Source organism: Periplaneta americana, chromosome 3, assembly GCF_040183065.1.
Source record: "Periplaneta americana isolate PAMFEO1 chromosome 3, P.americana_PAMFEO1_priV1, whole genome shotgun sequence".
NCBI classification, from domain to species: Eukaryota; Metazoa; Arthropoda; class Insecta; order Blattodea; family Blattidae; genus Periplaneta; species Periplaneta americana.
In genome coordinates, this window is record NC_091119.1 from 74,872,694 (window position 1) to 74,900,391 (window position 27,698).

A 27,698-nucleotide genomic window follows, 5' to 3' on the forward strand; every position below is an offset into this window, starting at 1 on the left:
TTTTTTTAATGTGCACGTGGACTGTGTCCATTTGTGAATGTCTTAGTTAAAAGAAAGTTCAACTTGAGGTACGTCCAAAACATTCACAGCGTAGAGGAGCATGGTTGATATAAGCACAGTTCTCCACAGGTATCGGACATGAAACAGAACCTTTTACCATTTTGCAGTTTTTTTCATTTGAGCAAAGAGATATAATGGTACCTCTGCTGTTCTGTTGGCTGCATCATACACGATCAAATTATATACAGGTATTCTACGTTTATAAAATACTAATTCCATTTTAACATTTGGACTGTAGCACACAGCTTCGAAATCAAATTTAAAAAAGTAAAGATCGTTTACTGATGCCCTAAATTTTGTAATCGTTTTTTACTTGACGATCTTCTTCCTTTCTTTCAATGTGGGACTGATGAACTGCCTCTGTCTCTATCTTCTTATGTTCAGACATGTGATCATATTTATAACATTTATCGCATTGATCCTTTCTGGAATTATGAAAAGCTATATTAAAATTATTTTTGAAAATATGACGATAATATGAAAGGTTTTCTGCCTGAACATTAGCATTCCTGAATCCCCCCCCCCCCAACATTTAGGCCCGTCATTGCTCCGGACGCACTGCAGCCTTAGGCTTATTGTGCTATCTATGTTTTATAATTTAATACTGATTCATCAGCCCTGTTACCTTGATTAAGGTATATAGTCCAGATATAGAACTCGGTTCAAAATCTGAATTTTTCTTTATACAATTCATACATTTTTTTGTAAATTTAAATCACAAGACAGATATTCTCTTGCAGTGTCGTTTCTTGTACTCTTGTTGGACAGTACTCTTGAAAATGAAGCAGAGTGGTTCACTATATATTCACGAATATTTTCAGATTTCTTTACTCCGTGTTCATGCCCTCCTCTTCGATCAGTATCCACTAAGTTATTGTCACTTTTTTCAAAATATGTTCTATTATTGTGTTGGATATGTCAAAGATGGCGAGAAAAAAACCCCTGCATACCCATATCTTTTCTTTATTTTTCACAAGACAAAAAATGGTGTTTTGCCTTCTAGATTCATCCTTTTTGGATTTGGATTTCCTTCACCTTTGTAAGGCCATAAAAATTGCCGCTTTAAATCGTTATTCTTAATATTCCAATATTGTTTATGAATTTCATGTTTGTCTTCAGCACTAAATGAGAGGTTCCATTTAAGGGGACATTTTGTACAATCTTTGTCTAGAACTTTTTTTTACCAGCAATTTCTTTCCACTATTTAAGGACTTGTGGGCTTTTTCCTGTTATCCGGCATTGGACATGGACTACTAACAACTATGCTCTTATTAGCTTCATCACTCATTCCTTGCGAAATTTTAGATGTCGCTAAAGCCAACTTCACCATTAACCTGCCCCTAGTATTCGATCTGACTATTTTTTAGCTCTAATAAAAGAGTATCAAATTATCAGAGCAATCCTGTGGTGCGTTTCTTACAAACTGAATTGATTTAAGAATGCTTGTTCTATTAATTAAAAAATTCTCTAACAATGAACAGTATGGTGATTGTATTACATTCTTGGTTGTATGTTCTGAGGCAGTGTCACCAATAAAATCTTAGAAATGATAAATAATTTCACTATCTCGACTTAGTGTTCTTCTATTCTATATTTTGTTACTGTCAAAGAAAACTAAGTCGAGATAGTGTTGTTTGACACTCAGCATCTGTCTAAATTAACACAACACTATCTCCAAAAAAAATAAAACTACATTTGTAGAGACATATTACTTTCACAGCATATAAAGGCTACTTTGTACAATATGATACTATAAATAACTCAAAAAGTCGATTTTTGGAGTTAGTGTCCTTTGACACTAAGCCGTCGACATGACAACTAACGAGTAAAAGCCCTGAGGTTAGTGGTGACTCGTATTATATAGAGCAGGTTTGGGGCATTGTCAGGACGCGAGTCATGTCGAAACATGACCATACATGGTAATGTTTAGGGGTTGTAGTCACGTGCACTACGATATACGTTTTAGTTCCACATGATCATGTATAGTAATATTTTAGGGAACGCGGCCCTAAAGAGTCCAAAAATAAATCAAAGGGGTGAGAAGGTAACACGTGGGTGAAAGGGAGATAGCTTTCTATGCAGTCACCAACATCCTTAGGAGTAACATACATTTGCAATGATGCAATTACACAGAATACAGTAACATATAATTGACATACATGGTTCATTATTAATTCACACTACAGTCTACAAGGAGTTACAATATTATTCCACACTTCCCTTCCTTTAAAAGTTTGACCAACTTCTAAGAGGTTAAACTTTCACTTTATCCCATTCCTTTTGTCTTCTGGATGATAATGGAGATTTTGAGACGACTGCAGGGATGGATTTATGGGATTTTGCCTTTATTTGTTGAAGGGTTTGGGAGACATCATCTATTGTGGCGTTAGGATCAGGCTGGTACCGTAGAAATGGGTAAAGTCAATCAGTGGGTGTATAATCGATCATTTGCGATTTTTATTGAAAATTATATATTATCTCAGTTACTTGTTAAAATTTTGTTATGCTGACTTCATTGCCTGTCATTGCAAATGTAAGCGAGAGGGACAACAAAAAGCTTGCAAATGCCAACAATGGGAACACAGTGTAATTACCGTTGAAGTGAAAATGGTTATTCTCAACTTTTTGTCTTAAACGAAAACAAAGTCTCACAAACTTTAAATTATCGTCAGCAGTGAAAGGAGACAAGAAGTATACGTAAGTACTTTTGGTTGAGATTGTATCCTGAAATAATAGTTTTGCAGTTCTTAAATGTTAGTATTGAAACTTATTATTTTCAAAAAACTTGTACTTTTGTAGGGTTAAGTCGATCATGCCATCGACCTACTCGAAGCAGTTAGGACCAGCAGAAAGAATAATTTTTTTCACCGAAATACCTCCAACTAACACTTATAAACAGAAAAGTGTCATGGTATAGCTTATAGAGATGGGGTAGTGGGGAAAGAGGAAGACGAATTTATGGTGAATTTCTTGCGTAAGAGAAGTACTGCCAAAGGAACGTATTTTGTGTACCCCTCTGTACCTGACGATGGGAACAACGTAGTTTCTAAAGTGACATCAGGAGGGGAAGATTTCAAATAACATCTGACATAAACCTGAGCAATGTTGAATAGCATTTTAGATTATAATTGAAGTGTGATATTTCAATGTAAATTTTGAATTCTTAAGTCTTTATTTGTTGATATTTATTTATTTATTTAACCTGGTTGATATGTGAAGTAATAATTTTTTTATGTTTTATATATTGGCAATCATAGTCACATTTGTACAGTGGAGACCTATAGGCCTAATTGTATCGAATTGTATGATCACAGTAACAAAATATCCACTATATAATCCTATAGACTTATATAATAGATTATTATTGTTTTCTACACCCCTTATAACAAATAACATACATGTAATACACTTAATTTGTTTTTAAAAACCTAAACAGTGATCGACTTTACTTCGCAATATTTTTAAATCGATCTTAAACTAAAAATTCAATGGTGGTCGACTTTACCCTATTTAAACAGGTAACTTCGATCACAAGTAAAATAAAAAAAAATCAGACTTTGGTAAATTGTAATTCACTTCTTGTAATGTGATTTCGTAAGTGAAAGTATATGACGACAAAATACTATTTTCTGAGGAACTTCGCTCCATTGCATAACCTCAATATCATTAAAAATTGCAAAATTTTGATCGACTTTATCCTCTTCCACGGTATCTACTAGGATTCATAGAAAATGTTTGCATTTCATTGTCACTATCTGAGTTTTCTCCCTCTCTTGCTTTTTCCTTTGATCTCTGATTGTATTGGCTATTCTTAATAATATTATTATTGAATTTTCAAGTTTATAGAACCATATTTTAACCGAAGGTATATTAGGTCTGTAGTTAAATCGTACATATTATAGCCCTGTACAAATACTTACATAAAATATATACATAATTATGACATAAAATACACATATTACATTAAATGTGTATGACATAATAAACATCATAATTATATTATATACAAATATGTAGATATGAGATAAAATAGATACATAGACATAGATACACAATATATGAAACACAGACATATTACAGACAATACTTTCCCAGGACATATCACACACAGACTTATTACACAAAAAGGTAAGCATTTCGTAGAAACGTACATATTACTTTTAAGGACGTATATGACATAAAAATGACATGAAATAGACACATGACATACAAATGCATGTAGAACACATAAGACATAAACATATTATATAAAATACACAGACAAGACTTAAACAAAATTGCATAAAAACTTATATAGTGACATTTTATTTTTACAAACAGTTTTAATATTAACCTGACTATACCTTTGGATTAACGGTTGAAAACAGAAAACACCGTTTGCTACCCCCTTCCACAAATGGAGTTCGATGATACTGACGTAAAATACAAACAAATCACTTTACTAGGTATAGGAGGGAAGAAAAGTAGTTCATTCATTTACGTAAACTAGGAAATGTCGCAATTTTGAGTTTGATAATTTTCATTAGGTTTTTGTTTAATCAAAATACACTACAGTATTAACAATAAGTGATTTTACTCAAGAACTGAGTTATCCATGCGAACGTATTTATTATGCAGTGTATATTATACTGTCTACAGCACATCAGCATACAATGTAGAGAATGAAGTTAAATTGAAAAATTATGATAATATGGATATTTAAACACATTTTTTAAAATGGTGGCCGTTCATTTTGATACAGGCTTAATTACCAGTTTCGTCCTTTGTACTAGTAACTCATGTTGAAATAATTCTGTACCTACTCTATAAAAGAGTACCTTACGTACTGTAAATTCAGTCTTCACTTCTACCCGATCCGAAAAGATAAAATTATTCAGACATGCCATCTACTGTTCGTCCAAGTGGTTATGTCGCAAGATCGTAGAAAGAGGGGGAATCACGTGACAGTTAATTACTTAACGAGGCCCTTTTATGTAAGTTATTTTAAACAGTTGTATAATATTACAATAGAAATTAATGTTTTCAGAAAAGAACCAAGACAGCCCAGCCACTAGTTTTACAGAGGGGCGAGTAGAAGTAGGTGGGGGAAATCGGGATGCGACGTAGGCAAACGGACGACAGTACCTGTGCGAAAATATGATTCAATATTGAAAGCTCTTTCGTCACTGGAAAATGCGAACATATTTCTGAAACGTACTATACTCACTAACTTAGTACTGTTTACTATATGCGACCTTGGTTCTGTTGGAGGACAGTTGGAACTTCATTAGTAGAAGGGGTGGGAGTGAAGTACATACAAAAACTCAGGTACAATAAAAATTGAAGTAAAAATAAAATGATGTCCCTGCATATGATATGAAACTGTGATATTACACCTATTATTATTGTGATTATTAGTATTATTAATAGTAGTAGTATCTCCTTTTATTGCAGCCTGTTTTGACCTGTGGAATGTTAGATTCATGATACAAAACCTGAAAATATTATATATACATAAAAAATTAACACATTCATATAGCCTTACCAATTGCATTAACTACAACTTCTCATACTATGGCCGAAACACATAAACTAGCTATTTACAGTGAATTGTGAATATGTGATATGAATTTCTGAAATTCTCTTGAACAGCATATCTTTTTAAACATAAAACACAGGGGTTTTTACAATTGCCCAGAACACAAGATGACATGTGACAGTAATAACAGGCGAGATCTTTCGAAAATTGGGCAATCAAATAGGAGGTGTTGAACAGTCTGGGCGATTTCCCCGCATTTACACATGGATTCATTTACATTATTGATTTTGAACCGTTTAAAATATGTTTTAAATTTTCCATGGTCTGAAATGAATTGCGTAAGCACGAAATTGGGTATCATGTGTTTACAGTTTAACCTAGAGGTTATTGTAGGAAAGAATAAGCCCGGTTTCTTCAACCTTTGTTAAATTATAGCAGTGTATTATTCCATTTTAACTGTAAACTTGACAGTTGAAGCATTTCTTCAACTACTGTTAGTACTAACAGGCTGTTAAAATTCATGTTAATTTAACTGACCAATTCATGGAGTTAAGTCATTAAACTCTCTGTTAGCATAGAAGTATTCAATATGGCTGGTGCGTTAGATGCTGAACTATTATATGTTGATTATTTAGAAAATGATATCCATGAATACATAAACAGAGCGGATGATTTCTGTGATTCGACAGAATTCATACAAAGATATGAGCAAATTGATGCAAAGTCCCACTTTTCGCTTTCAACGTAGGTCCGTTTGTTTGTTTATTCTCAATAATTGGTTTATACTGCGAAATTATTTCAACAGAAGGCTTCTCTCAAACGAAAATAAATTAGTCCCACGATTTCTTATTGTTCCAGTGTTTTCCATTTCACAACAGAAATACCAATACACCGCTCCATGCTACTGTGATACAGACGACGGAAAGAAGCAGAAATAAAACCTGAGAGAATAGAAAGACTTCTATCCTCTCTGTCTACTATAACATAAAATAATTAGAGAAGAAACATTTGTAATAGAACAAAAATGAACACAACAGTAGTTATTGAATTGAAGCGTGAATATGTGGTGTGTAATACAACCAATACAGTAAGAAAATATGATTCGCTTCCGATCGGTGTTCAGAGATGCAGCTATTGAAAGCCACGTATTGTCCTTCATTTTCTCATCTTTATACGAGGCGCGCAGCTTATCGTAAATGTGAGGATTTCAATATTAGAATCTCATCAAATAAAACTTGCTCCATGATGCACAGCACAGAACAAAATAATGCATAGGTTATGTCACGGTCTTCTTGCTATAAAATATACGACGACAAAATAGCTTTTAGATGGCAATAGAATGAATCTAGTGGGCTGTGATCGGAAACGTGAACGCCAAAGTTGAAACTTGGCCAACTCTCCGTTCCCGATCTCGGGCTCCGGCAAGCTTTTCGTTAATTGTGAATGCTCACATTTAAATGTATACATTTTAACAATTTTACCGTTTTCGTTTTCATTCTGATTCTCGTTTCCGGTTTATTGTGAACCAGCCTTTACTCTCGATTAAGGTAGTTATACGGGTGTAAAGTGAGTGGTGAAACCACTGTCATCGTGATCTAAACCAGGCCGTAATGCAGAATGTGTGACGTCACTCGATGGGTCGGGCTTTTCTATTTGAGTGTACGGAGCTGAGTGAAATATATTACTTTAATGCGTGTTGGTGCTCAATTTTATTTAGTGTAATGTGTGTATAAGATACGTTCACTTCTTATTGCATAATATGTTGCAGAAATAATTATAAAACTGTGTTATTTTAATGTGAACGGAGTTTTACATGTTAACATAACCTGTTTGCATCAAAATTTTAAGTTTGGAATGGAAGCTATTTTGAGATTTAATAAAGGAGAATTATTTATATTGTGATTTTAATTTAGCACATCTATCTTCCTTACTTGTAGGTAGAAAATTTACCGCAGTCCCTCCTATGAAATAAGTGTAGGTACATACGGTTGTGGGTTACTTCATCTGGTAGGTTAGATAAATAGAATTAAATACGACCCAGTATAGTAGGGAACAAATAAATAAAACAATTAAATTGTTATTCAAAGTAATGTGTGCATAAGTTCCATATATTTGTTGTATAATGTGGCAGGATTATAAAACTGTGTTATTTTTATGTGAAGAGAATTCAGCATGTTAACATAACCTATTTGCGTCAACATTTTAAGTTGAGAACGAAAGCTATTTTGAGATTTAATGAAGAAGAATATATTTAGGATAAACTTCAGAACACGGTTATCTTCCTTACTTAAAGGTAGAAAATTCACCACACTTCCTCCTATGAAATGTACATACGGTTATATTACTTACTAGCACTGAGGTATAGTTCCGGTAATTTCTGAACTGAAAACAGTTGAATTTATTTTTTTGTGGAGAGGCATTTAATCCTCTAAGCAAGGCATAATAAAAGCCTGAACTAACCGAACTAATTAGTATATGCAAGGTGTATGAATACGAAGGGAACTACCTCAGCGCTAGTTTAGGCCTGGTAACATATTAAACTAATCAGACTGGAGTACCGTATGAAACGAATAAATACAATTGAAGTGTAGACAAATTGCATTTACAAGTTATACGTAGCGTTATGCTTAATTATGATGCATAATTGCGGATATAGAAATAAGGCGGTGAATGTAGAGTATCCAACGCCCACTGAACGAATATTTCACTTTTATAACTGCCAATGTTGCTCTATAATCGTATATGCAAGGTAGGCTATAACAAAAACCTAAACTAACCAAACCTAACCTGTGAAAGAAGCAACAAGTTATACTAAATATCAGAGGCGGCTCCTCAGGGCAGGCAGGGTAGGCTAAGCCTACCTCAACACATTTAGAAAAACCTAAAAGTGGATATTTATTAACTACCCCAACACATTTGGAAAACCTTATATAATTATATACTCGTGTCTAGGTGCTTAGAAATTCTTCAATTAACTATGAATGGGATTTTTTGAGGGTTAGTTGGACGTTGCTTACTACTGGCAGTTCGATTTATGCGACAAGAATACACTGGACAGATCACGATGCGTCAGAAGGTAGGCAGAAGCGAAGTTAACCGACCTTCCACGTAACTTCAAAGCTGGCCCTGGAGTAAGCATTAAAAGAGATCGCTATTCTAAATGCTTTCTTAGCGCATGCGTTCTATGCTTAAGCCAGCGCGCTTGAATTCTGCCTGCCCTAACGAGAACCCACGAGCATTATCGAACACCTACGATTTGCGAAATTTCTGTTTGAAAGTTTCACGAGTTGGAACGTAGATTGTTACGAGTAGTATAACAGTTTTTAAACAGTGTGTTTTAAAAGATGTTTTTTTTTTAACAGTGTATTTTAGAAAATGTGATTTTTGCAAGTATGTACTGTATATTAATGTTACGTATATTTGGTGATTTATAGTTAATGTAAGTGATAACAATAATATTATATTATGACTGATATAATAAGTAAACTGTTACGTTGTCCGTTTTCGCGTCGTAATGACATTGAAAAGAGAAGTATTTTGGAAATGGACGACCCACTCCTGCATTAAGCTCTATTGTTCATAAAGTCAGTGCTAAAGGTGCAAGAAAATTTAATCCTTCATGGTATGAAACACTATGAAATGGAAATATAAAAATTGGAGATTTATCTTTCGAAAAGGTGGAAAAATTCAAATATCTTGGAGCAACAGTAACAAATATAAATGATACTCGGGAGGAAATTAAACACAGAATAAATATGGGAAATGCCTGTTATTATTCGATTGAGAAGCTTTTGTCATCCAATTTGCTGTCAAAAAATCTGAAAGTTAGAATTTATAAAACAGCTATATTACCAGTTGTTCTGTATGGTTGTGAAAATTGGACTCTCACTTTGAGAGAGGAACATAGATTAAGGGTGTTTGAGAATAAGGTTCTTAGGAAAATATTTGGGGCTAAGAAGGATGAAGTTACAGGAGAATGGAGAAAGTTACACAACACAGAACTGCATGCATTGTATTCTTCACCTGACATAATTAGGAACATTAAATCCAGACGTTTGAGATGGGCAGGGCATGTAGCACGTATGGGCGAATCCAGAAATGCATATAGAGTGTTAGTTGGGAGGCCGGAGGAAAAAAGACATTTGGGGAGGTAGAGACGTAGATGGGAGAATAATATTAAAATGGATTTGAGGGAGGTGGGATATGATGATAGAGACTGGATTAACCTTGCACAGTGTAGGGACCGATGGCGGGCTTATGTGAGGGCGGCAATGAACCTGCGGATTCTTTAAAAGCCATTTGTAAGTAAGTAAGTATGGTATGAAACACATAAATGGCTAACAGGAAGTGAAGTTAAAGCTAAGCTGTAGGTGGTCACGTTTGTTATTGTAATCTAAAGAAGGTAAACTCGGTAAGTCTAAAGAGACTTGAAAAGAATTTGAATCCAATTTCGGAAATGTCGTCTGAACAACAAGGGTTGCAAGACAACAGTATAACAATAAACTAGAAAAAACCGACAAATTATGAGACGGCTCATTGATGTAACAGTATTGTTATGTAAGCAAGAGTTAAGTTTTCGGGGGGCATGATGAAAGCGAGCTGTCATTGAATCGCGGGAATTACATAAAAATGTTCTGTAAATTTTGCCTACCCTGAACATTTGACTACGAGCCGCCACTGCTAAATATGTGTAAAATTGGCCTGTGTCTCTATAGTGGGCGGGACATAAGTAACATTGACCCAATACTAGATACTGTAACAGTAGTGAAAACTATTAGGTGTAATTTTTCACAATATACTATATGTATCTCGCTTTTAGTTCAAATTGTGTATATTATCAAACGTCGTATTATTTATAATGTAGATTATTTACACATAAGAAGGGCGCAATAATTTAAATTTAATAAAACAAATACGGTAAACTAACAATAATGGATTAGACAAGAGTAACATCAGTAACGCTGCACTTAGGCCTAATCATAATTTACTTTACATCCCAGTCAATGTTTCACTTTCACATGTATATTATTACACATATTTACTGTTTATGACACCAAAAATTCACTTAACCACATAAGGGCGCAATGTTTAATCCAAATAAAGGCAGGTATTATACATACGAACTTTGCCTGCAACAACGTAATTTTGACACCAAAAATAATATTATACCTTACGTTGCAAGTGAATTGTGTCTCAAGTGTCTCACAATCACTGTTTAAAATTTTACCGATGCAATTACACTGCATTTCAGAGAAATATATGTTATTTTTCATGTACTGCAACTAATTGATATGGTTGAAAGACCGCCCTTCGCGATCAGCTGTTAAGCGAGTCACGTGGTCTGCCGTACGGCCTGTATTAGATCACGATGGCAGTGGGTGAAACGCTGCGAGGTCTTACTCGAGATTAAATCGAACTTTAATCGAGAGTAAAGCGTTGGTGAAACTGCTTGAGGGGGGACCATGGAGGGGATATTGATTTGTTATAGCTTGTGTTAGCCTCTCTGTCACAATAATACATTATGTCATATTGGTGTTCTGTGAATGTGCTGCGTTGTTGAGTGTTAGTTTAATCAAAAGTGCATGCGTACATATATTACATATTAATTTTGTATAAAATAGTTCATACTGAGAGAAGATTGAGATCATTCTTTTTATCCTCTCAGGTGAAACCGGCCCCGAGTCAAACAACGGAAACAAGCGAGAATCGCAATTGTCAGAGTTCAGAAAACAGAACTGAGCCTACACTTGGTTATAGGTTGAACTCTAGAATCTCTGATCCTAACAGAGAATTAAACAGAATGTTAAAATGTGAAATGTAAAGTTGAAGAAAAGCAATATTTTTAACAGCAATTCAGACTTTTAGCTTACAGTTAATTAACGCTATGTGAGTGCATTTTAACAAAGATTGAAGAAACCGGACCTAAGTCTCTAGTTAGAGAGCCTTATCACTTCCTTGGCATTGAACATCCCAGCGTGCTAACATGTGTTCCCGTAATTTATGTTTTATGAAACTGACAGGAATTTTATGGTAATTATCAACGACATTCATGGAACAAGCAAGCTTGGCTAGCTGGTCTGCCCTTTCATTCCTTAATATACCCGAGTGCCCTCGAACCCAGTTTAAACAAATATGTTTGCTGGAGTTAGCAATATTACGTCTGATATTTACGCCAATCATATGCATATTATATTTGTCCCTAATACAGTTCAAAGTTGCCTTATTCTTAATAATAATAGAACGATAACAAGCACTACATCCCTTCCTGTAATCTGAACACGTCTCTCTCCAGTTACATTGTTTCAACATCCACAGTCGACACTTTCTACAACTGCTACAGCAACAGCAACACACACAAAAGAGTAACATTAGTCCGATTACTGAATTAATATAGAACCAAGAAGAACAGTGACGCCAAAAACTTTCATATTGAATTTTGGATTGTTCTTCTGATATTTGTTTTTGAAGATCATCAATTCTTACTCCCATGTATTTAAAATCATGAGTCGTAGATAGAATATTTGGAAATGGCAATTGCATCTTAGTTTTTGTCGTTATTTCTTCTTGTTTCTGTGAAATACAACAGTCAATATGCATGGGAGCTATAGGGATGATATCAGTAGTAATTTGATTAATTTTAGTATGCTGTAGTGCAGTGGTTCCCAACCTTTTTTGACTGACGATACACTTTACTGAACGCCCACGATATCGCGACACACTTATTTGATTTTATTAATAGTATTAATAATGATAACTAGTACATTTATTCTGGAGGAAAAGGTGGTGTAACTCTGTGCAGAATATTGTAGAGCGGACGGGGAGATGCTTACTGTTCACTACACGGGAATTTTGTCGTTTTTAACCTTCCTTTCGTCCAAGGTCTAATCGGAATTCAAAGAAAAATTATATTAAGCACATAGTTATTCACACATATTTTGGTTCCATGATTAAAACTGCAACAAAAATGTGCCGGAACGCCGTTCCAGCGCATTCCGCCAGAAAAAAGCATTGATACCAACTTCTATGTAGTGTTGTAGATAGGTCGATGTTAACATGCAATCGAAAATCCTAAAAGAACAAGCAGCAACTTGAGTGGCATTAGAAAAAAAAAAAAAAAAACAAAGATATGTGTTAAAAATCCCAATCTATCTATGCTGGATATCCGATAAAAGATGTCCTATCAAAGATTATTGTTCTTGAAAACTCGCCTATTTAAATTAATGTGAAATCTGCGGTTGGTGGGTTGCACAGAGTTTCTTTATATAGTACGTGGCCTTATGGTTGAAAAACTGAACTGAACATTGTTGCAGATGTTCACGTTTCATTGGTAAAGTCTGTCTCAAAATAAAATGTACCATATCAAAGACTTCGTTGCAAATAAAAAAATGCGTTGTAAAGAGACTTTGTGGATGGCATAAAATTTATTTTTAAAATCCAAAATTTCGCGACACACCGGTTGGAAACTCCTGCTGTAGTGGATATAACACACCTACTGAGGTCAACCCTTTACAATTAACAGCTAACACAAGTTTCCCTCTATTGAATAATTTTACTTTTTCCTTTACTTCATTCTCACATACTACAGTTATTTTATCCTTTTGATGATTTACATACAGCCATTCATTACTATGTGTTAACGGTATCCACATGGTATCTATTATATGTAAGTTACATATTGTTCAAATGCTTTACATATTTCGGATATTCAGTAGTAGTAGGATGTGTTAGGTAGATGAGGCAATTCTCTTTCACTATATGATTTATTGGTACATTCTCCGTACAAATCATATTAACAATTGAGGCACTCAGAAGGAAAGTAATACAAGTGACATTTTCCTAAAAAAAAAAAAAAGTGAGATAAGTGTATATTCTAAATCTTTTTAGGTTTTGATTTATTAATATTTAATTATTTTATTGGAATTTTTTATTAAATTATTATTTATTTGTAATTATGATAAAATTAGTAATTTTTATTAACCAAATTATATTCTGGTTAATAACAAATATTGTAATTCTATTAACATGAATTGGAGCACGACCAGTAGAAGACCCTTATATTATTACCGGACAAATCTTAACAGTTTTATACTTCCTATATTCAGAGAAAAAGTAATATAAGTGCAGTTGCAGTCAGTGCTGTTCCATGTTGGCCTAACTCTTGTATTACCATGCTTACAGAGTTCTGGCTGAGAGACAAACTAATACAAGTGCGTTGTTTACATAGTGTTGTTGCGTTTCTCCAGTTTATAACTAATTCATTTGCTATAATGGAGAGAGGTAATATATTACAGCGCTGACTTCTCGAAACATTTTCGTGGAAGGCCTGCACACATTGAACTGGACCAACTATACAGTTGCTAAGTGGAGCAACTTGCAAGAGCTGAAGAAATTCATCCCACCCATAACCACTCTTTCTTTGATGACCTGAAGCATGAGGAGGGGCTTATAATAAGGACTGCAGGACGTGGACGTGGAAGAGGAAGTTCAATCGCAGTAGGAGGCCTACAAGTGCACTTGATGACAGAAACACAGATGTTGCAGCAGACAGAGATGTGACGTATTCAGATGAGGCTAGTGACGTAATGGACAGCGACTAAGGCTGAATTTCATTGAAAATTAAAAATATCATTAACCCACTTCTTTCGGTTATATAGACAAATTTTGTGTCGTAATATGATAATAAGAAAGCTCACATGCTGTTAAGACAGGAATGTTTTAATGTTCTAAGCAATGTTCTTGTTCTTCTTTTAAATAATATACAAATACTGAAAACCCTTGCACTTGTATTACTTCTCCAGAAAAAATAATTCCGTGGAAAAATACTACAAGTGACTTTAGGGCCCAATTTTACCTGAACTGTTTTAGAATAGATAATTTCTATTTATAAGTTAAAAAATATAGGTACCAACTTATAGGCTTACTTACTTACTTACTGGCTTTTAAGGAATCCGGAGGTTCATTGCCGCCCTCACATAAGCCCGCCATTGGTCCCTATCCTGAGCAAGATTAATCCATTCCCTACTATCATATCCCACCTCCCTCAAATCCATTTTAATATTATCTTCCCATCTACGTCTCGGCCTCCCCAAAGGTCTTTTCCCCTCTGGCCTCCCAACTAACACTCTATATGCATTTCTGGATTCGCCCATACGTGCTACATGCCCTACCCATCTCAAACGTCTGGATTTAATGTTCTTAATTATGTCAGGTGAATTATACAATGCGTGCAGCTCTGCGTTGTGTAACTTTCTCCATTCTCCTGTAACTTCATCCCTCTTAGCCCCAAATATTTTCCTAAGAACCTTATTCTCAAAAACCCTCAATCTCTGTTCCTCTCTCAAAGTGAGAGTCCAAGTTTCACAGCCATACAGAACAACCGGTAATATAACTGTTTTATAAATTCTAACTTTCAGATTTTTTGACAGCAGACTAGATGACAAAAGCTTCTCAACAGAATAATAACAGGCATTTGCCATATTCAACTTATAGGTTACAACTGAAAATTTACAGCAACATATTCCTGTAAAGGATTTTTAAATTTTCTTTCAACTTCATAGTCATTTGTCTCAAAACTTATTAAACGCCACTTGTATCACTTTGCCTCTGAGTGCCTCAATTATCTTCTTGCATTCTCTAACATGCTGTTGAGATAAAAATGCCGTTTTCGTTCTCAACATATTGGTTGGTATGTAAAGGTATTGGGGTTGTATAAATTGTGCGGTTCTATTATTATTCATAACTACCAGAAAAGGAAAAATTTCATATAAATTGAATTTTTCGCGTGACAGTAAAGGTACTCTCACAATGTATACCACCGTAGGTGATGTTTTATAAATAGTTGCCGTCATCACCTGGTCCACTTGGTGTGATGGAAAATCGATAGGAATTGTTTCACGTAACACTTTTTTAATTTTCTCTTAAGTTATAGCCTAAGGTTGAATAATTCCAAGCCGCGCATTTGTTGTCACTGTGATCAACAAATCGTAATATTCATAACAATCTTAGTATCCTGACTCAACATGTTTAATCTTTAGATTAATTGCTGTAATCTCATTGTCTTCAAGGGTCTTACCTTCCCATTGTTTTGGTAATGTGAAAGGAAAGTATTGAAACTTTCTTTTATTGCTTTTTGATTTAACAATAATTCCGTAGTTGTTTCATTGACTGTTACCAAACTTGACTTCTGTTCTGAACTAATATGCAAGAAGTTAAGTTGTTCTTGCTACATTTTATCTATTCTTTCCTTATACATTTCTATCTCAGCTTAAATTGCAGTGCCGAATAGAATTTTAGAAATTTCGCTTACAAAACCTGATACAGAACGCTTTTGCCTGTTATTATTATTGAACATTCGTCCAATAATTTCTTGGATAGTTTCTCTTAGCCTTTGTACACTAGTTCTTTTAGCCAGGATGTGAGCTAATCCTTGCTCACAATCCATTTTGTGATACCATGTGTATACTAATAAATTTTTACATTTATTCTGTATAGTTGCAGTCCCTTGTTTGAGCGTATCATACAGGTGTTTTACCGGTCCTATGTCTAAGTAAGTAATGACATCCCAGAGATGCGGAGTGAACCACACGTCTGTTACAAAATTAAAGTATATGTCTGTCTGTCCTTTGAATTCTTCATTTTGAGTTGCTGAAAAGCATTCAACCTTAACAGTAGCCATACCAATGAGTAGTGATAACCACTTACATAAAATCATCTTGGTATGATTCTGAAAAAAAAAGAAACACAATTATTCTTTGTATTCCTTTACTTTATTGATGTGTACAGTGAATCTCTTTTTTCCCGTACTCCCAATTCTGCACAATTCGAGGTTAACTTTATTAACCCAAATAACCTTCCCACAGAGGGTCCAACTTTTTCCTATTCTCCTTTCGTAACAAGACCTTGCCTCCCAGAGCTATGTCATAGGTACATCTTACGCTAGACCTTCTGTCACAATCTTCTATTATCCCTCTGTCTATCACTTCTTTTAACGATTTCTCATCCGCAACTGCTTTCACTGCTTCTCTCACAGAATCAAAGAAAATTCCATTTACAAAAACATTTTTTCCTAATTTAATTATTATCTTTTGTCCAATTGAAGCGATTAGTACTGTCTAAAGTAGGTTGAATCAATTGTTCGACTCTTGCCCCCCACAGAGTAATACTTTCGTTGGGTTTCTGATTTACCTGACAGAATTGTGTCGTATTGTACATAAAAATGTTCGTTGTACAGCAAAATATGCCTCTAGTTTTTCCTTTATATCCTCCCATTTTGTTTCGTATGTTGGATGGATGTTTAAAGTTCTCCTAGTATTACCTGTAATCTTTGATAAAATATATTTGCTTAATATATTCTCCTGATTTGCGTTTATTAATGACCTAGCTGACTTATCATTATCAATAAATTCATTTAGCATAGATGGTTTGCCTGAAAAAAAAAAAAAACATTTTTCAAACAATTTAGCAGCAGCTGTAATGGATAATTCAGCACTTATTCTTTGTTGTCTTAGAAGAGTGTTCAATTGGTCGTCTACAATTGAATTCGTTGATCTTGATCTGCTTGTGCCATGGTCTAAAGGGCTTTCACTCGGAGTATTAACTTTCACCAATATTTTAAGAAATTATAACAAGGGTTATAGGTATCCCACAAACAAACCTCAGCTCGAACTCCTCGCGGCGCGCGTGCTATACCCCTCTTACCCTCCTTCAGTAGGCGTGAGAGCATGCTGGGAATGGGAGCATACGTCATCTGCGCGAGACAGTCACGCCTGCTGGTTTCTGCGCACTGAGTTTTCCTTGTTGGATGCCTGTAACAACGTCTCTCAAGACTAGTAATACACTCACCCAGATGAAGGATCTGTTGACTAGTTGGCCGTCGATCCTCGGACTTCGTCACCAGCAACTGGTCAGTGAGCTTCTACGGGGGTTGCTAACAGCTGGAGATACCGGAAACCTTCAGGTAACGGGCACCCCGAAGAGGAAGAGCCACACTGGAACAGCCGTTGATTCCACTCGTGAAACAATCATGGCAGTAGATGACGACTGTGGATACACTGGCCCCTTCTCATCTGTCTTCAACCTCTAAGACACCAGGATCTGCAGCAGAAAGTGTTGCTGTCAGTGAACATCATAAATATAAACATCTTACAGATAGTTATATTTTTATTCCTTTTGCGGTTGAAACGTTTGGATCATGGTGTAGTGAAGCCACAGCTCTTATCTCCACCATAGGCAGACGTTTAGAGCAGCTTTCTGGGGACACTCGAAGCAGTCAATATCTACGTCAGCGCATTGGTATCGCCATTCAGCGCTGTAATGCAACAAGTAGGGTAAAGTTGCCTAATTCCGTGACATATTTAATAAAGTCCATATTTATGCCAAAATTGTATTAAAAATTTTCAAATAACGTCTTAGCTACACTTTTTACAACATTCAGTGTCAACAGTTTCACAAGTTTGGTATATAATATATGATTCTTCATTGTTATACAGTGGCTCCTATATCCGTGATAGGGATCCGTGATAGTGTTTTCCTAATTCTGTGATACTAAAATAATCCTCATTAACTGCTCAGAAAACAAACGCGGATTTGGAAAAACACTTTAAAATCATGGTATATTGTTTTAATAGGGATTAAGCAAGAAATTACAACATAAAAGAAGGGCCTAAGTGACAAATTTCATAGAAAATACTAGTGTAGCTACAGGAATACATATTACATATTAATATATTATAAACAAAATAAACTGAAAGTTAAAATAAATACACAATTAAATTTGGATAAATTGAATTATAACACAATTATTTCTCATTATTTATATTCCTAACAACAGCAGTAATTAAGTTAAATATATGCCCTATTATTTTATTATAATTATTATAATTGATGTTTTCTATAATTTATTTCTATTATTATTTCCACGAACTATTTTCTTTCATAGACATTAAATTTCACAACATAACATTTTCTATTCATGCCTAAACACCAATTCAGAATCATACTTGTTATCTATGACCTTCATTGATTTGCAAAAATTTTCATGTTATTCTCTGTTAAAATACATTTATGGGTCCTATTGTCAAATAAGTGTCCACCTATAAGTCTTCACACACATAATAGTAACAATACAGCTTATCGATCCTACATAATAGCCCGTTTGCGATCTCTATCTGTCTGGACGATCAGAGTATGATATTAATTAATATGCATATATATTATACAACTTATTGATTAATCTTGTTGCTGTACTTTTAGTTAGATTTTTAAAAGTGTTTTAATAGCCTTTTAAAACTCCAAGTTATTGTTTGTATAATTGGTCACATCTATTATGTAATTTTGATATACACTATATACAGATATCTATATTGTCTGAAGATGCCCACACAGGGCGAAAACGTTCACAAAAATAATTAAAATGTGTTAGCAAAAATATTTTTTTGGGTTGACATTATAAATAAGTCAAGATGGAAACATTGACACCATATTACTCTTTCATCATAATATGACTTATTGGATAATCTACAAAGATGAATTTAAAATTCAAATTTATGTACCTAAGTTATTTAGTTTTCAGCAACATATACTGTTTATATTATACAGCCGTCACTCAGTAAATTATAGAAATGAAGATCTAATTTAAGATATTCTCTACGTCTACTTATATAACTCCAAAAGTTTGAGCTTCATATCATTAATATGTATATTAGTGACTAATACTCACATCATGGCGTTAACTATAATAATATTTCACTTTCAATGGTGATAATGTCATCAAACCACCTCAAGTTTCGTAGTTTTTAATATCCAAAACACAGCTGTACTCAGAAAATTACACACCACAATATCAGATCTGAAAATTATTTGTAGCAAGTCTTGAAAAATTTTAATAACGGATCACAGAGACATTATAAAATTACACAAATGAAGATCGACACATTATTGTCATTATGATGTCACAGAATTTGCTCTGATTTGCTCTAAATATGTTGGCAATCCTGTAGGTCATGGCCTTCGTATAATATTGCTTATTGTAGTGTGTGTGTTTTATTTTCATTCTCAAAACTGACGACAGATGGATTTTGGAAAATAGGAAAATTATGTAGGAAAATTGACATTTCACTGAAAACTAGTATTTTTCTGCAAATCTTTGGGTTCCAAACTTCAAAATGAGGAGTTATTCATTAAAATCCGTTCAGTCATTTTCCCGTAATTTCCATTACCAGTTCAAATTATATGAACGTGCTGATATTAAAAGGGCATATTTCCATGAAACCACATTTGTGGGAAAACACAAAAAACATATTCACATCTAAACCAAGAGACAGACTTGTTAGATCTCAGGTGGGCTACATAGAACTGTTTAAGAGACATGGACTTCAACAAATAATCTTTCATTAAATCTACCGTATTAAGAGTAATCATATTCCAAAATCTACTAAATTATACCCTTTTAACAAAAAATTAAAGAAAAAAACTTAAAACAATTATTATTTGTGTTTCAAACTCAACTAACTTACATATTTATTAATAATAATGTTTATATGATTTCTTCTAGCTCTTCTTCCTAGTTTACTGTCCCTCCTGGTTCCACATCAACTCCTGGGTCATTCTCCATTGATTTATGTTCCTGCAGACACAGATCATTCCTTAAACTCTTCATAGAAAGCCTTATGTTCGTCTGGAACATACTGTATAGCCTTGGAAATGTCCTCAAGCTTTGCCTTAGTTATTGGTATTCTGTTTTTATATGCAAGATTAAGAAAGGGTACGGCTTCAACGAACTGTCTTGATCATGGATGTCCAAACGCCTATAGAACCAGGAGATATTGCACGTCAAGTATGCTGTGCTAAAGTCAATAACTTTTCATATAAAATAGGAAAAACGACCTTAAAGAATATGCACTGCTAGTTGCTTATGCCAGGGGTTACCTCGTACTACAGTGGCTGTATATAGACAGTGGCGACAAGACAGCTTAAGCTCCGCCCATCCCCCATGTTGTTGCATAGTCAAGCAGAGGCTATATGGATATAACTTTTAATATATCTGGAAATTGAGTCCCTATCCTTTAATTTAATCTAATTGGTGCTTCTAGTATTAATATTGCGTACCTGAGAAAGTTTCTTGAGAGGTCTCCCATTTCCAATGTCTAAATATAAACTGAGCTGGAAAAATGACATAAAATCAACATATCACTTTCACACATGAGGAAGGGAAAAGTATGTTGGTACGGATACACTTTTAATATCTGTATTTCCCAGTACATTTAATTAATTTTTTTTTATTTCAATACATTTTCGGAAATACAAAACAATAACAGAAGTCATAATGAATCAAAGTAAACAGTATACATGTCAACTCTCATAGCATTTTAAATATTGTGAATGGTACCTGGAAAATTATGCTGACAATACATTACACAGTAAACTTATTGTATTTATTAACATTCCATGGTATTCATACATTGCTTCACAGCTAGAATATGGAACAAGTCAAAGAAACTTAATACTACTGTAAACTCTTAATTTAGTCTAGTTGAAATACAAACAGAAGAGGTTTACAATATAGTTTACTTGTACAACACATATCAATTTCATGAAGTGTTGTTCAATGTCATGAATTCACCTACAGAATAGAAGGCGTGAGGAATTAATAATTATACAAGCAGGCCTATGCAAATTCTTCTGGTAACAGTGGTGAACATTATAGTTACATAACATCTCCTATAAGAATACTATTATTGTATTTGCTTGTTACATTTAATCTTTTTTTCACTGCAATATGCAAGTTTTCAGTTAGGCATACATACCAAGGAAATGGCATACTGCAGTGGAAAAAAAAAATACCATGTGAAAGCTGCAAATATAATGACGACGAGGAAAGTTTTATTTAACCTGGTACAGTTAAGACCATAAGGTTTTCTCTTACACTAAATAGGAGTAAAACTTACTTCATAGCCAAACATAAAAAACATATTAGATATAAGTAATTACATATTATCAGTGTTAAGTTACAAACGAATATGATTTACATAATAAAATCAGAAACAGAGAATTTAATAAAATATCATTCTAACAGGCCATAGTGCTATAACAACAATCTACAAAATTATATTTGTAGACTTGCAAACATAATGATTTCCTCCAACAAGTTGCAAGGAAAGAGGAGGCAAGTCCTATGGTAGGGCTATCACTTTACAGCTTCTGACAAACTGGTGTATACTGCATTTCCTCAGTATAAGATGAAATGGTTATACCGCCATGACTCGGTCTCCAGAGCCTCATTCATTAGAACAGGGTGCACCACGAGAAGGTAAGAATGGGAATTGAGTAGGAGAGGTTATGGAATGCACATCACTACTCTTTGCAACCCTTGAATGAAATATACACAATAAAAATAAAAATGCACACTGTGGAATACATATTAAAGTTAAATTACTATCAAATACATTGAAATCAGAAACAGACAATTGAAAAATTGTACACAATAGAAATAAAAGTAAACACACTGCAATACATAATCTATTAGTGTTAAGTTACAAGAATATATGATTTAAGCTACATAATAAAATCAGAAACAGAGAATTCAATAAAATGTACACGATAAAAATAAACACATATGCATACAATACCAGAATTATTAGTGTTAAATTATATTACAGTGAATGTCCAGCAATGGATTTACTTGCATAGGTATTAGTAGCTGGTTTGCAGATTTTAGAATTAATTTTCAGTCTGTATACAATATATCTGCTAATAATTTTAGTTTTCAGTTCATGACAGTCAGGTATGTTCAGCTCTAATTTACTCATCTCCTTAAAGTAGAATTGTTTCAAATTTACATCTTGTACAGAAACACTTGGAAGGAACATTACAAAAATATTTTCCATTTCAACAAAGAATTGAAATGTTTCCTCTGAACAGAAAAATAGTGTGTCTTCCCTGAAGCATTGAAAGTTTGTGAACCTGGTAAATGTTTCAAACATAGGCGTTTTAGAGCCTACAGGATATATGCATGTTGAACATGTTTTTGATGTTTTCTGGATACTCTGAACAATATAACCAGATATATTATATAAGGAATCCAGTTCACTAGAATTGAGACTTGCCATAGGATGATTCATTTCTGCAGAAATTTCTGCTTCTTCAGACTTAGGCTTTATTGTGTCCAATAATCCAGAAAGAAATTCCCTGTCATCTTCTTCGTAGCTACTACGAGATGCATTTCGTAAGTATTGTGACACACAGATCAACTTGAGGTTATTTTTAACCTGAACTGCATTTGGAACACACTGTTTACTTTTTAGCACACTGAAAAGATTTTCCAAACAGTCCTGAGGAAACCTGCTAGTTAAAAGAAACTTGTACTCTCTGTCTTCCAATAAATTAGCCTGCAATTCTAACATGGCCTGTATTGAAATTAGGACACCAGTTTGAGATGGTTTCCAAATTTTTTTCTGACCAACTTCCATATTACAAAAAAGATCCCTAAAATCTTCAAAGAATGCTATGGAATCTCTGTAAACATTTAAATTAAATTTACTTAAAGCACATGATGGATGTCTAGAGGTCATTAAATGAAACCATCTTTCTACTTGGTCCAAAAGCCATGCAGTAGTTAAGTAAGCAGGTTTATCAAGTTCTTCAGCAAGAAATTTCAGAGCACTGCTTACAGTATGGTTTACCACACTTGTTGATGTACACACTTCCATCTTGCCGAAGTGACTTGGGAACAGGTCTCGTTCTGATAGTTTTGGTGCCAGTTTAAAAGAATGCTCTTTTTCATGTGCAATTATTTCATAAATATGGCTTTCCAGAACTTCATTTGTGGTTAGCTTTTGTTTCTCTTTAATATCATTGGGTAATCTAATCACCTTATTCGATATGAACATTGATTTAATGTTTTTAAATAAATGTGGTACATCTGCAAAGACAAATACAACTTTATCTGAGTGCAGTGGATGGGCAACTGTGCACTTGATCTCAGAATATCTGCCTGCTGTTACACCCCAAGCCCTCCATAGTGCTTGGTTACAAGAACCCGTATCAGATACACTTAAAATGTTCAATTGCAACTCTTCAGCTTTCTGAAAGATACATTCGATGATGTCATGAAAAACAGCACCATTTACTGAATCACTGGTGTAATAATAGGCAACTTCTTGTTTCCACCGTGTAATTACACCACCTAACATAAAAACTAAAACATGAGTTGCCATGCCTGAGTGTTCGGGTAGTGTTACATTCCCAAAGTATTTGCTTAAGGAGCAGTCATATACATTCCCTGAAGTGATAGCCATTTCATCTAACATTAAAACACAGTCCTTTTCATGAGATTCGAAGGATTCCACTTTTATTCTAAGAAATTAAAAAACTTCATGTAAAATCCCACTATCAAATTTGAGATTCTGTGATCTCTGCAAAGTACGTACAGAAGGCAATGGATAGCCTTGCTTGAGCAGTTCCTCATATCCACTTCCACCACAACTAAATTTCAGCTTTAGGGCTTTGGTAATAGTCACATTTGACCATTTCACAAACATGTTCGTCTTTCCTTGTTGCTTTCTTTGTAATGAAATAATCTGATCATTATTAAAAATCTTATTTACAAAAGAAAGATCATTTTCAACACTACACTTTTTCATGTTTTTTAATCTTTTGGTTGAATTCCTTAAAAGTTTCTTGTAGCTTTCAGCCTTCCTTTTTTCTTTTAAATATAGTTTCTCATACCTTGCCAGTTTTGTAGTTGATTCTTCATGTATGGCTTGTTCAGTCTGACAGCAGTTGTCACTGTCCTCACTTGATGCAGAAGACTCAGGAGTTGAAATTTCACAAGATGATGCTGCATGTGATGAAGACGGTTGTAATTCAGCACCACTGCCAATAGAAACTGCCATATTTTGTGGAACCACTTGAGAATCTAGAACTGGACCTAAACAGGCAAAACAAGTTTTGATTTTGAATTATACAATAGAACGCATTAAAATAGGTAATAAAAGTTTAAGATAAAATCTGCAGCCTTCTTCCTTCTATGCATTTGTGTATCTGTCAGATGAAGGGGAAATTTATTGCTACCGAATACAATGTAGAGGTAAATTGAGAAAGGGTGTCATACCTCTTCATGGCAAACATATACTGACTACATAATTATTCTGTAAGCTCACTTCATATGACTCATTTTTTGTTCTCCCTTAATGAGGAAGGACTCTAAGCCAACAGTGTTGTTTGAAATTTATGTAATTTCCTAGTACCAGTCGATGTTCTATGTCGTTTTCGCACTTACCTTGCTATGTCTGTAAGAAATTGTATAATTTTGTATTGTTTCTTTTTTCATCTATCTTTTTCTTTCTCTCTTCCTCTCCTTTTTCTTATTCCTTTATCTATTTTTTATCCTGCTTACACCACTCTTTACTTATATTTTTCATCTCATATTTAATCTTAATACATTTCAATTTACCTTATGTGCAGTCACTGGGAATCGACCCAAAAACCTTTCGATTTATAGGCAGATGCTCTACCAATACGTTATGAAGGGATTTGGTAGACTAATTTGAAAATATTCACTTAATATTTTGTATTCTTTGTAAATGCACATCAATAGAAGGTACCGGATCAGAGGCCACTTCTGGAAGCAGCTAAGTCAGTAGAAAATACTTCATATAGGCTATGTCTTAGCCTAATTTCGAATGTAATTTTCTGTTTGTTGGATGAAGGAGGCTTTCACACCCACTGATTGGGACTATAAACACAAATAAATAAATGACGTCAGCTGAAACCACTAAGGTCAGTGGAAAATGCTTCGTGTTAACTATATCTCAGCCTAATTCAGAATATAATTTTGTGTCTGTTGTGTGGCGTTTAACATTAAAACCAATTAAATACACAGTAATACAAATAGTACTTCAGGGAGGTTAAGTTAATGTAATGCAACTTATGTGTTCATACCTAAGGGACAACATGTATTAAGAAATTGAGTACGGAAATTTATATAAGATTATTATTATTATTATTATTATTATTATTATTATTATTATTATTATTATTATTATTATTATTTATGTGTAGGCCTATATTATATTTCCGCCAAATAACGTAACATTAGTATTTAATGTCTAATTAACAAACGTTTTCGCCATTTACATTGCTAGGTGTCATCAGTTTAAATCTAAGTTTTATATTAAAATTTTAAGGTACCAGTATACTAGAAGATAATTTAAATTTTAAAATATCCTTTTAAAATACACAAAAATATAATAATGTATTGTAATGTGTATAGAATAACATTAGATTTTTTATTTTAGTTGGTTATTTAACGACGCTGTATCAACTACTAGGTTATTTAGCGTCGATGAGATTGGTGATAGTGAGATGATATTTGGCGAGATGAGGCCGAGGATTCGCCATAGATTACCTTGCATTCACATTACGGTTGGGGAAAACCTCGGAAAAAACCCAACCAGGTAATCAGCCCGAGCGGGGATCGAACCCGCGCCCGAACGCAACTTCAGACCAGCAGGCAAGCGCCTTAACCGACTGAGCCACGCCGGTGGTTAATATCATTAGATTTATGCATTTTTTAATGAAATATAATTTACACATACGTGATTAATAGTAGTAATTAGGCCTATAACTTATCAGATTAACAATATGAATATTAAAATGAAAATGACCTTTTTAAAATATTTTTAATGGAAAGCAATTTACTTACTTGACGAAGATTTGGTGGCTTTTGGAGCTGAAGCTTTTCTCTGGATTGGAGGTTTTCGTTTCATTGCTGATGGTGGTGAGAAAAAGAAGATTGTTGGTACAGCATTCGATTTTAGTTTTCGTGTGCCATCAACACGAGTTATTTTCCCACATATCAGGAGCGAAGTGAACCTAAATAAATCAAAATTATATTGGTATTAACATAATAGATCTATACAATGAATATTTTGATATCATACTTAGACCTAACATTTGTTGGCTGTTTGTATTATTATTTTCCACAAATTATATTTTAATACATACCTCACATAAATATGAATAATCAGTTGGCTTCCACTTATCCCTTTTCATTTTAATATGCCATTCCTTTCTTCTTGCTGGATCTTTTGGGAAGCGCTTCATTAACATGCCCTTCTTGGCTGAATTACTGCAGCACAGCCAGGCATATTTATCTAAAAACATAAGTATATGAGCGTATTTCACTGCATCAGTATGAATTATATCAAGAATAAACCTGTAAGTTAAACAAGCATAAAGCACAATATGAGATACTTACCTTTTATATTGCAAATCAGTCGCAAAAATAACGCAGAAAACGTATCTAGTACCATGTAGCCAGGACCTCCTAAGTCCTGATGTAGCACACAATTTTTGCTGCATAATGGCCGCTGGTACCACGTGATCTACTCGACCAATGAAAATTAACACACACTCTTGTCGCCACTGTCTCCTCGTACGAGTTACAATTGGGCATCTATGGTCTTGATGTTTGTCTCAGGATGAACATACATTGCATCATTCCGTTCATATATGTGGAACCTATGCATACTCCATCGTTATCTGAATTATAATGAAAATGGTACCGGCTGCTTATCCAAAAAACAACCTTTCTCTCTTTGACTTGTTTGCAGTTTCTTGGGATACGGGGCACTTCTTGTAAAGTGGAGGCCACCAATTTTTTAAATCTAACACATTCTCAGGTGTTCCAGTTCAACACAGGTGAACTTCTATTGTGAGCTGCTTGTGATGATCAATTCAGTTAACAGGTGAATAGTGTAAATTAGAGCTGGGGACGGAGCGAGTAGAACTGTTGAGTTACTCGGTTCTATCTGTTTATGTGCTTGGCAGCGGAGCACCGAAGTTACTTGGTTAACTGTTACTGCCCTCCCAAGCCAAAAGGCCGTATCTCAAAACTTGAATATTTTTCAGTATTGAGGATTTAGTGAATGATCAAAGCGCGCCTACTTTTAAAGTTAATTTATTGGAATTTTCAGCGTATTCATTATTGAAATATATTCAAAATATATAGAATACAATTTTTAGGCTAATTAGCTTACATTTTTGTGGACAATTTGAGATACGCCTAATTTGCTAAGTATTAATATTAATTGTTGAAGATACTGATATGCTTAGCAAATTA

At 34.2% G+C, this 27,698-nt stretch overlaps 1 protein-coding gene and 1 long non-coding RNA gene across 2 annotated transcripts in view; one reads left to right on the forward strand and one right to left on the reverse strand.

Annotated features, from left to right (window-relative positions):
- Positions 1 to 27,698, forward strand: part of LOC138696177 (uncharacterized) — a 127,931-nt gene that overhangs the window by 97,020 nt on the left and 3,213 nt on the right. Inside the window, exon 6 of the long non-coding RNA XR_011331266.1 lies at positions 27,190 to 27,698. This exon is cut by the window's right edge and continues 3,213 nt beyond it. This is a non-coding gene — a long non-coding RNA (uncharacterized lncRNA). The remainder of the gene's footprint in view (positions 1 to 27,189) is intronic.
- LOC138696176 (uncharacterized) lies at positions 19,846 to 26,402 on the reverse strand. The gene is made up of 3 exons (XM_069820783.1): positions 26,280 to 26,402; positions 24,302 to 24,503; positions 19,846 to 20,201 (listed from the first exon to the last, which is right to left on the reverse strand). Exons 1-3 carry the CDS (start codon positions 26,341 to 26,343, stop codon positions 20,144 to 20,146), a joined length of 324 nt encoding a protein of 107 aa, XP_069676884.1. The 5' UTR covers positions 26,344 to 26,402; the 3' UTR covers positions 19,846 to 20,143.

Coding starts and splice junctions, on each gene's coding strand:
- LOC138696176 (XM_069820783.1), bottom strand. CDS start 26,343: ATGAAACGAAAACCTCCAATCCAGAGAAAAGCTTCAGCTCCAAAAGCC. Junction 24,504..26,279: donor AGCCACCAAATCTTCGTCAA/GTAAGTAAATTG, acceptor TTGCCTGTTTAG/GTCCAGTTCTAGATTCTCAA. Junction 20,202..24,301: donor TCAACTACAAAACTGGCAAG/GTATGAGAAACT, acceptor CTGTGTCTGCAG/GAACATAAATCAATGGAGAA.